The sequence below is a fragment of the Symsagittifera roscoffensis genome, chromosome 7, assembly GCF_963678635.1.
Source record: "Symsagittifera roscoffensis chromosome 7, txSymRosc1.1, whole genome shotgun sequence".
In the NCBI taxonomy this organism is placed as follows: Eukaryota; Metazoa; Xenacoelomorpha; order Acoela; family Convolutidae; genus Symsagittifera; species Symsagittifera roscoffensis.
Window position 1 is genome coordinate 45,223,987 of NC_087068.1, and position 11,637 is coordinate 45,235,623.

An 11,637-nucleotide genomic window follows, 5' to 3' on the forward strand; every position below is an offset into this window, starting at 1 on the left:
AAAGTCGAAAAAATAATTCAAAGACTGTAAATTTGCAGCAGCAATGTCAAAAGATTTCGCACTAAAAATAATTTGACTTTAACAAGTTTTAATTGAGGGTTTAGCCCTAGCTTTTTCTTTTTCTCTTTTTTTTTCGTTAAAAATTTTCTTTATGTTCATGTTTTACTCTCGTTTCAACATAAAACAGTATCCAATATTAGTTATGCAATTTAAGTTATAAAAAAGTAAATTCATAATCATACTAGTGTTTGTTTGTGTAAAACCAAAAATTGACAAAAAATTCAAAATAGCTAATTATGCTAGTTATCATGATGTTCAAAATCTCCCAAAAAATTAATTTTTTTTTCAGAAACAAGTTCCAAAATATATATATATTTTTTCAATCTTCAAAAAAAGAACATCCTTAATGTTTGAAACAGTTCATATCTCTTGATCTTATTAGTTTTGGTTCTATGTGTTTTGAAAACAAAACTGCAATTATCAAACAGAAAAAAAATCTGTCGGATGCTACCAGCCTCTAACTTACTAAGCTTTGAATAAAAGTCATAATAAGTTTCTAAAAACTGAAAAACTTTTTTTATTTGTGTTTGAACAAAAGCAGAACCTTTTTACAAAAGAGATTTTCATCTACTACGACGAAATTTTTGACACAGATTAGATCGTTTTTTGTTAGTTTTATTCAAATTTTTTCATTTTTGTTTATTTTTACAAAACAAAAAAATTTTGGCTGCTATTAGCATGTAAACAATTGACATAGAGGCAAAACTGAGCTTCGCACCATTTGTGATACAACAAGTATAAAATTTAAACAGCAAGAAACTTTCGAACTATCTAAGAGTGCTTCGAAAGATCAAACTATAAAAATCATGTTTTCAGTGTTTAAATTTGATAAAAAAATTTTACAGTTCCAAGTGGAGTAAATCTCCACAATTTCAAAAATATTATCAAAAGTTTGTAGGAAACAAAATATTAGGTAAATAATTCGACAGCCAATAAGCTGAACTGAACCAAAATTGCTCGGCAAAAAATTGATGAAATACTTACGTTTACTGCCCAAATAGTATCCACAAAAGCCATAAAGGCAATGAATTCAAGTTAATATACATAATTCCGAAACTAAACTGAGAGCTCAATCAAACGCAGAAAAATTATCAGTAAAAATTTAATTTTGATGAATATTGAAAACAAACAATCTGTTAAAATGAATGAAGATATTTCTTAAAAAACATGCCAAAACAATAGAATTCAAATTAGCATCGGGAAAAAATTTAACTAGCGGTAATTAAAAAAAAACGTCAGCAGAAGCCCTTCATGCCAACATTTTTTAAAAAAAATGCTCATTAAATAAATTTGAGTACCCTTTCCCTTCAGAACACACAAGCACACAAAAGTTTATCAATTAGTTCAATAAAAAGCCACTAAGTAGATATAAACACAGAGGCAAAGCTTTTAGCAAACACGCTTCGAGTAGTAGAACATTAGAATTAGGCTTCGAATTGGTAAAAATTTGGCTACGTCTCGGATTCGAACCTGAGGCCGAAGGATTGAGTCTCACATATTAACCACTCAGTCGCGAACACTTATTAAATCACAAACACTAGCCAAAAAAACAGAAAACAGATGCTATGAGAACAGATTATGATTAAAGCAAAAATTCCAACAACTAAGTGAACACTTTTAATGAACTTTTATTTGCGAGTTAGGTTACAAAAAAAAGAAGATTCGTACTAAAACACTAACGCTCACAAGCTTGCTAGTGTATTAAAGCGAAGCAAATTATGCCGCAAGCAAAACTGTTCCAGCTTCAATTGAGGCAAGCTAATTGGTTTTACTAGTTCATTAACCACCCATAACTTAACAACCGATTTGATAAAGGCAGACAAAAATTTATAGTTTTTCTATTTATGTAACAAAATTCGTGTTGGTAAGTTAAGTGGTTTGGAAAAGGTAAATTTCGCCAAATTGCGATGGTTAATGCGCACTAAGCTTCTTGTTTTCCATTAATGAATGGACGGCAGTAACTACAACTACAAATGCAAATAAAAAAAAGCAGTTTTCACTAAAGGGGTTAGTCTGACAGACGTCAGTCGTGATAATTTTTCTAGTAAAATATTAAACTTTGCCAGTAAACGCGTTTATGAATCTTAGAGGTGTATATTCATGCATGCAGCGACAACTTGTCAGAAGCGTCAATTTGGCACACCAATAAGAATTAGCAACATTTAGGAAAGCTGCTGATAGGTCTTGCGCTTGCCAGAGCGAATGAACGAGTTCTTTCAGTTTTCTCGCAATGGAAATTTTACCTGGTAACCGATTATACGCCATTATTAACTCTATATTCAGACAAATTTTGGAGCGTGTATCAGGTTGATTTTGTGAGCGTGTAATCAGTTTTATGTTTTTTTTGCCAGTACTCTTAAAAATAAGTGACTAAGCGGTTCTAAACAAACAATATCAAAATTTTTTTTTCAGATTTGGTATCTGTACTTCGAAAAATTTGTAATGGTTTTTTGTTTTTGTCCCCACGATAAGAAATGTTTGGGTCCAATTTGATTCGAATTGGCTCCTTTTTTTGATTCGATTCATTTGAACTCAGCAACTGAATAACTTTCAGTTCACAAATTGATTTATTTTGAACCTTCTAAATATTATGCGAAATCACCACAATTTTAACGCTTTAGGTATTCAACTATCTCTTCGTAGAAACTACAGTTTTGACAGTGCTCGTCAGATGTTCAACTGGTAAACTAAAATCCCCTGGCATAACATGTCAGCTAATTCACACGCGGGTAATACTGTTAATCGGAAACATTTTACTGTAAAAAAAAAACTGAATCGAGGAAAAATTTCTAGTAGCATGCCTACCTTAACTACTAATTCTGGTCAACCAATACAGCACAAATGAAAAAACTTGGGCATAAAACCTAAAAATTTAATAATTTTTTCATGTGAACAATACAATCCATACCTGGTAGCCCTTGAGATATTTTAACCACACAATCCATAGGAAACGTTATAGTTTTTCCATCAAGAGTCGAATGTCCAATTGACGTGTCGTCTTCATTGAAGGTAACTTCTTCCAGGATTTGACCTATTCTAAGATCAATTTCACCGTCATTTTGCGCAGCATAGTCATTTATCACGCGGTACATGATGCAACAATTTTATGCTTTAAATTATGCTATAAAATTAAGTTAATAAGTTCGGAACTAAGTCACTTTGTCTATGATAAGTTTTTTGAATTCCGTTTCTGGTTGACAAAAACATCCATATGATCGGTTTGCTGACATAAGCTAATTCATAATTTGGGCTCAAATCGGTTGTTGACTTATTTTTGTTTTCAAATATTGCTGGGTACACATTCGCATTATAATTCGCTATCTTTCGTACACACCTTTTGTTTACAATCAAAACAAAACATTAATTTCTATTCAAAAGTAAACAATTTTGTTTGAATCTAAAGATGATGTTCCTAAAGAGCACTGAGTACTGAGCCTTCCAAATATTCCGAGATTTCTGAATGACTAAATTCTTCATCACGACTGGTTATTGCCAAATTAAACAGACTTAAAATATTAAACTTTCGAAAATTCCTCCCTAAATATAAATAATCCAGAAGAAATAAGTAGCTAAATTTGAATCCATTTGCCCCTTTTGAGATAAATTTATTCACGAGAACAAGCTCATTTAAAAATGAAACTGTATTAAATTATTAAGCTGTACGAAAATCAATACAAGGCATCGCATATATTATTGATAGAATTTTTCAAGTTCAATTTTGCAGCTATCATCGATAGAGCTCATCAGTTCGTCGTAATTAATACCAGAACTATTGCGTAACAGGGTCAACAGATTGCGTAATTCCTCTTTTAGTGATACAGATGATGTAATGCAACCTTCATTGAGCGACCTTTCTCTTATGTCATGTGCATTTTCCATGCTCTCTGAAAGCTGCTCTTCGTCTAAACAACCACATATTTTTAGGATATGTTTCTTTAAAACGCAAATAAAAATTTTTCTTCATCTATATTCAGCATGACAAAACGTGAACTAAACCCTATTCTCATTATTAAACCCCTCGTAGAGATGCTATAAAATTACAGCGCTGTCATCATAATTTTGGGTAAAATAACTTGTGGGAAAACACGAAATAAATTACAGGTGATGTTGCTGTAATTGAGTTTACGTTAGAATTTATTATGCTGTTTTATCACAATTTTTTTCTAGTGAGTTTACAGTTGTAAGGAAAACTTCACTTTTAGATAACTGCTGTTGCGTTATCCGATTGTGAATCATGGGCAATCTGTTATCTCTTGTGATTTATTCGGCTAATTTTCAGTGTTTTTGATACTAAATATCAGAGATTTATGTTGTTTCGCCTGATAATTCGATACACCATTAGTTTTTGCCAGTAAGTCCAAGATTAAAAATGACTAACGGATACTTTAAAAATGATATGATCGAAATTTTCAGAACAAATAATTTCACCTTGCATTATGACTTTTGGCGATTGAATCAAGAGCATGTCTGGTGCTCCAGTGACTGGATCCACCAGGTCATGCAGGCATCCGAGACACACGTAGAACACTTCAGCAAATCTCTCCTTCACCAGTTCTAGGGACGTGTTGTCCGGGTTCATCGTGAAAATAAGAGCAAGAGCTGTTAGTTTTCGTGTCCTCACGTCAACTATATCGTCTATGCAGTCACAAATAATACCGATCAGTCGCGACAACACTGAAGGCAGTGTTGTTTGGGACTCATGTGCATAGGCTAAAACAATGTACAGTCGGTGTCAGTAGTTAAATTTAATTTGTTGACACTAACACCATTTAATTGCTTAATTAACTGATGCTTCTGCGAACCGCAGAAGATCTCTGAAAGACTATCAGGCCTGTCTAAGCATAGTCCGTTTGTATTTTATGCTCTATGCAATAGAAATTTCAAAATGTTTTCATTTTAATATACACAACGTGTTGGTTCATCATTATGTTCAAACATGCAAAAAATTTCCGATACGAAAAAGTTGAATTATTTGAGACCAAGTGTGAGTTCGAAAAGATTCCTTATTCGAACTATTAAGTCAAATTTCAGTAGTGTTTAAAGAAGCATGGAAACCACAAAACTATTGCACACTTCTTCTACCTGTAAGGATTCCGACAAATAATTGTGATTTCTCCAGAATGAGTCTGGAGAAAAGAGCGATGAGATCAGACTGGACTAAAGAGGAGCAATCTTGGTCCAGAATTTCCTGCAGGAGGGTTCTAGTTAGTTCGAAGAAAGACTGAGACGACAAGCAGCTCTGGTCATTCGGCAGAGACACTTGGAAATACACCTGAAGAAAAAAAAACATTTTATTCCTCGTTCGGCTCAAAAATCGACTTGGCAGTTTTTAAACGAACGAGAAAATTCCCAAAACACAATTAAAAATTGGCGATGAGAAAAATACATATTTGACAGAGAAAATATTTGCTTTTTGTCTTAAAAAATTATCGTAAGAAACACGCGTCTACCTAAATACACTGTACCAACACCTTTAGTCGTATAAACATCTAGAAAGCTCAAGACGCCATTTTTAGAAATTAACATTAGCTATTTCAAGTCAGATTCTTTTAAGGTTCGTGTATAAATCATCCTGAATAATTTTCAATGCGTTTCTCACCTTAATAGTTTGTACCAACAAAATCATCAGGTCACGTGACGTGTCTCTGTACAAAGATAGCAAACTGGCGTTTACTTGATCGCCACAAAAGGGGTACAGCTTTGTTTTGAATAACACAGCGTAAGATGAAACTATCGGCAAAGCTAGCTGAACATATTCAGAGCCCAGTTCTAGACTCGGTAAAACTGCTGGCAACATTGTCAACAACTCTTCATTCAACTCATTTTGCGTATTTTGAACAAAACAGAGAAGCAAGTTGAGACCATCTTGCATCAAGTTAATACTCTGTTCGTTTTCTTGGTCAAGGCAAACACCTTCAACATATTTTACAAACGAAAACAACATATCACAATTCTGCTTCATACCCGAAACTATAAATCCCAGACAGTCAAGAACCGCAGATCTCAAAAATTGAAAACTAGCTGCTGCTGACGTATTCCACAGGTTCTGAAGCAGTGCTATGATATCATTGGCAAAAGGCGCGATGTCAAACCTGGTTCGATCGATTACTAAGGTAAGAGTAGCTAAGACCTTTCCTTTTGAGTCGCATTGTTCTAATTTATCGATCAGAGAATGTAGCGTTGAAATAAAGAAGGGTGTATGAGTTGTTATAGACTCAGGCAGCATGTCTATAAAATCAACCAAAGTATGGAGTGTCTTAGTTGCCGTTAGTAGGACCACCGCATCTTTTTCATTATTAAACTCATAAATTAAAAGTTTCGACAATCGGTCCAGCAAAGTTGCTGGGAAACCAACGTCAATCCATTGGTATAAAAAGTAACAGACCCGTCTTCGAACAATTTTCATTTCATCTATTTCAGTTTCGGCATAAATTAAACGCTCTAAAACCATGAATACGTCTTCCCCTAACGTCACTTGAGACGATACGTCATATAAAGCAAGACCAAAAGCATACAGAACTGCATCATACGCTAAGAGAGTCTTCAAATCTTGAGGCATGTTCCCAGAATTTGATCCAATCACACTCGAGTAAACGTCCAATACAACTTGATTGGTCAACTCTGTTTTCTGTTTAATCAAGGTCACGAAAAAGCTTCCCACTGCTGCACTTTTATTCGTCTGCCAACTTTCTCCCCCTGTATCCAGATCAATGAAGTAAGTTTCAGGGTCTTCGTTCCAGGATTCCACTTGATGGGCATCCATGATTAGGTAATGTTCTATGCAAATTCGGACGCAGGAGGTTAGGGTATCGTGATTCATTATTTCGTCAATGTTCTGTCTTGCCTCGACGGTCAGTGGGTGTTCTAAGTGTAGCAGTGTTTCTTTAGGCTGGAACTCCTACACACAATCAGAACAAACTGTTCAGTAAAACTAAAAGTTGCAAAGAAAGTTACAGCCAATAAACTGAAAGATTGTATGAAGTAAATTCAATTGCAAAGATATAACAAGGATAGGCGGTTTTTAAGTAAATGGTTTTTTCTAATAAAAGTCTTTTTTTTGTACGGGTTGTGATGAGAAAGCTAATTGAACGCATTGACATTTAGTGATTTAGACAAGTTGTCTAAAAAAGTTGTGGTAACTGATTTTTGACTCAAATCAGCATCAAACAAAATTTTTATAGTTGTAAATAAAAATCTACACGGTTTTGTGGAAAACATGAACTTAGTACTTACTTCGGAAAGAAGGATAATCTTGAACAAGTTCACTGCTTTCAATACAAATCGCTCCGACAACAGACCAATATTATCAATCTCAACGAAAAGAACCTGAATCAGCAACTTGATTGTCGGCCCCACGTATGTTGCGAAAGACATCGGATCATTGTAGACAAATTCATAGAACAATTTACACAGACATTCGGGTACTTTCTGTGTCACTTTATGCAGCAGAGATATTCTCAATGTGGAAGGAAGATATTCGGATAAGCATAACTGGATAAACTCGGTCACTTGCGGAAGTTCGCGGACCTTAGAAAACCCGTTAACCAGGAGCTTCTTGATCAATTTAAAGTTCAACTGAAGGTCATTTGATATCCTTTCCTTCAAATCTGAATTGTTCTAGAACAGGTGAAAATATTGTAGTGTACATAAAGCATAGAGAAACGGCTACATGGAAATTGGAACCCACACACCTATTTTTTAAGTTTGAATATTTTCCGAGGGTCAATCTACTTGACTCTAAGAACCTTAACTACCAGATGGGTGTCAAAAATATCTAGTTGAGTCAAATTTATACGGGGTAGTCATACTTGTCTTCTCCAAATCTTTTATCGGGTGAGATTTTTTTTTCAGGTCCCCTTTTTATGCTCTGAGCTATACTTGAGAACCAAAAAATTACACTCAATCCGAATTTAAATGTACTCGGCTTGATTTTTTAGATGAAATATCTTACATTGCTAGGTGACTGAATCAGACAACTATACACTCCGACATACTTCTCATAGTTAACTGCACACAGTTGTTTAAAAATGGGAAACGCCTCCGCCGCCAAGTTTCTAAACGCGGCCCTGTCAGCTGGCAATTTCTTCTGGGAGAGCACTTTGGTCACGTGATAGAGAAACAGCATGGCGTTGTTCGGACTCGAATCATCCTGCAATCCTAGCTCTACATTTCGAATTAGAGTTGGCAGTAGATCTGTCCATTTATCCGGGCAGTCAAACCTATGAACACTTTTCTTCACACAAACTACCAGTCAAACTCTCAAAATTCAATAATCAATATTACTACCAAGGCTCTAGAAAACATAGAACAGGTTCTGTAACCGGCGTAAACTTTGTTCTTCCTCTTGAATATGAGAGGGCGACCGTAGATTTCAAAAAAAAAGACCCAACTAAGTGAAAATTCACTCGGCTCATTCACAGGTAATGGGAATAAAAATTGCGGATAGACAAACATTCGAACAAACCTGGCTATTTTTGAGATAGTAACTGCAACTGGCATTCTGATTTTAGGATCTAGTTCCTTCAGCAAAACACCACTCAACAAACTCTCTTTGATCGCATTTTGTTCCTCTGTCAACCTTCCTCTCTCCTCTTCAGTGTAATTTCGCCTCCAAAACCTATCCACTGCGTTCTTCAGAGAAACAGCTGCCATCCATCGAATAATGAACGCTTGCTGGTCACCGAAAGCTGATACAAGATCTGTATTTAGATCAATTAAACTAAATACCACCCCAAATACTCACGAGAGGCTCAAACATGGCCTCAAGTGCCGCAAAAAAAAACTGAGTCCAAATGCAGAAAACAAAAAGTAGGAAGAAAATTTACTTACGTAGAACATATGATACACTTTAGTGGCTCTATAAAATTTGTGAAATTCACTTAAGATATTACATTGCTGCAATCGCACAATTTCGACAATTTTTTCTCCGCAAGAAGATCTAATTTAACAAAAAAAGTGCTGAAAATTTTGATACATTTCGAACGTTGTAATTTGTAACTGTCAGGAAAACTTCACCACTGTTGCGTAATTCAGTGTTACATTTTTCGGGCCATCTAAAAATGAAATGGATTCTATCAACCAAATCAATAAGTGGTCGATTACAGACTAGGGCACGCTCCAAGAGGGTTTTCATATAACCCTGAGGGTATCCACATTTAATTACAGGAAATGAAATAATATATTAGACGGCTGATTTTCGAAAAAGCTGCTATTTGTTAAGTTTCATATTTCTGTACTTTTTGTGTCTGATGCCGTTTTGAGTCTAAACTAAATTTCTGTTTGGCTACCAACATTGACTTGAGGTGATTCAAGTTTAACTGATCCCTTTATTTGAAACAACGTGGGCCAAACTCAGTAAGTACTCAGGTCTTTCGGACAAAACTGAGAGGCACTCTTCTCCCTTCTTCACATCCGCAACATCAGGCGAAGAAGACAACTTTAGCGCATTTACTAAATCTTCCATCGGCTCGAGGAAATGTTTCCGGGTCAAAAAATAAACATCAGATCATCTGAAAAATATATTTCAAAGTTTTGAGTCAGCGTTTTTGAATATATAGCACAATGAAACAGTATAAATATAGTAATTAGAAACGTACAAAAACAAATACGAAACCAACTAAAATTTACTGACCAAAAAATCATAATTCTGTCACCTTCAGCTGGAATGAAAAGAAATAGGATATGGCATTAAATTCTGATTATAAGCTACTACCGAGTTCATAAAAATTTATTTTCAAGAAAAATTTGAAACTTGATTAATAATTTTAAATCAATTCTGGAGACTGCACAATTATTAACCTGTCAGAAAGTTAAGCTAAACAAATTTGATAACACACAATCTCTGATTATCAGAGTAGTGTAAACTTAAATAGCTCATATATATAGTCACACCATCGGCATCCCTTGGCAAAAATATTAATCCTTTTATGCTCTTTTATTAGTTATTTTATTGTTTCAACCATTGAAAATGGGGAGGAACTTCGTATTCGGGAAATTTTCAGCTTTTGGTTTTCCACGCAAAATCAAGTGCCACAAATAATCATAAGGTTACCGGACAGGGTCGAGTGATATATCACATAACAGCCCTTCTAGTCATGATTCGAACTAACTAAACGGTGCTTTAAAAAGATGGTTGAACGTTGAAAGAGCTTCTCAAATCATGTACTAAACTAATTACTGCAACCGTGAAAAAGAACTGGGCTCATGTATGAGGCGTTTCTACTTCATAAAAAAACGCCACATCTCGGAAAAGGATTTGATCAGTCGGAGGGTAGATTTGCAACGCCGAATGTTTAATGCCACATCTCGAAAACCAAAAGGATTTGAGCAATAACATTTGGAGGGGAAAAACTGCAAAACCTGAGTGTACCCTGACTGCACCCGACCATAGGGTTGAGAATTCCAAGCTTCATTAATTTTTTTGTATCCAAGTTTTTTTGAAAAACAATAAACTCAAAAAATCATAAAAAATGGCATACTCGAAAACCAAAATAATTTGAGCAGTCATACTTGCAGGCTAGACTAACAACCTATGAGAGTACCTTGACAGCAACCCAGTACAGGGTTTAGAATTTCAAGTTTGATTAGTTTTTTATATCTATATTTTTTGACGAAAAATCATAAGAAAACGCCATATTTTGAATGCCGAAAAGATTTGAGCAGTCATACTTGGACGTCAGATTCGCGGCCTCTAAATTTATACTCTGGCCGTATCCCACTATAAGATTAAGAATTTCAAATTGGGTTAACTTTTATATCTGAACTTTAAGAAACGCCATATGATTTTTCTTTTTTTGGAGTTCAGATATAAAAATTAACCCAAATTGAAATTCTTAGTCCTATAGTTGGATACCGCCAGAGTATAAATTCAGAGGTCGCATATCTGACGTCCAAGTATGACTGCTCGAATCTTTTTGGTATTCGAAATATGGCGTTTTGAATTTTCGAATACCAAAAAGATTTGAGCAGTCATACTTGGACGTCAGATTTGCGACTTCTGAAATTATACTCTGGCCGTATCCCACTATAGGATTAAGAATTTCAAATTGAGTCAATTTTTATATCTGAACTTTAAGAAACGCCATATGATTTTTCTTTTTTTGGAGTTCAGATATAAAAATTAACCCAAATTGAAATTCTTAGTCCTATAGTTGGATACCGCCAGAGTATAAATTCAGAGGTCGCATATCTGACGTCCAAGTATGACTGCTCGAATCTTTTTGGTATTCGAAATATGGCGTTTTGAATTTTCGAATACCAAAAAGATTTGAGCAGTCATACTTGGACGTCAGATTTGCGACTTCTGAAATTATACTCTGGCCGTATCCCACTATAGGATTAAGAATTTCAAATTGGGTCAATTTTTATATCTGAACTACAATAAAAAAGAAAAATCATAAAAAACGCCACATCTCGAAAACGATAAGGATTTGAGCAAACAATTTGCGACCCCTGAGTGTACCCTGATACCACCCCACTATAGGGTTGACAAAATCAAATTATTTCAGTAAATTGTAAAACAAAAACCTTGATAGTTTTACGTTGCGAATAAAGGAAAAAACGTAAGAGTTAAAGCAC

The 11,637-nt window shown here is 34.8% G+C and overlaps 1 protein-coding gene across 1 annotated transcript; it reads right to left on the bottom strand.

The window, feature by feature from the left end:
* Positions 1 to 3,634: 3,634 nt before the first annotated feature.
* On the bottom strand, positions 3,635 to 8,867 carry LOC134850949 (importin-11-like). The gene is made up of 7 exons (XM_063866780.1): positions 8,525 to 8,867; positions 8,012 to 8,279; positions 7,294 to 7,677; positions 5,660 to 6,958; positions 5,143 to 5,332; positions 4,489 to 4,770; positions 3,635 to 3,962 (listed from the first exon to the last, which is right to left on the bottom strand). The coding sequence occupies exons 1-7, from the start codon at positions 8,710 to 8,712 to the stop codon at positions 3,751 to 3,753; spliced, it is 2,823 nt and encodes a 940-aa protein (XP_063722850.1). The 5' UTR covers positions 8,713 to 8,867; the 3' UTR covers positions 3,635 to 3,750.
* Positions 8,868 to 11,637: the final 2,770 nt, after the last annotated feature.

Excerpts from the sequence above, each read along its gene's own strand:
- LOC134850949 (XM_063866780.1), bottom strand. The coding sequence starts at position 8,712 with ATGGCAGCTGTTTCTCTGAAGAACGCAGTGGATAGGTTTTGGAGGCGA. Across the intron at positions 6,959-7,293 it reads AGATTATCCTTCTTTCCGAA|GAGTTCCAGCCTAAAGAAAC; the intron begins GTAAGTACTAAG and ends GATTGTGTGTAG. Across the intron at positions 4,771-5,142 it reads ATTTGTCGGAATCCTTACAG|CCTATGCACATGAGTCCCAA; the intron begins GTAGAAGAAGTG and ends ACATTGTTTTAG.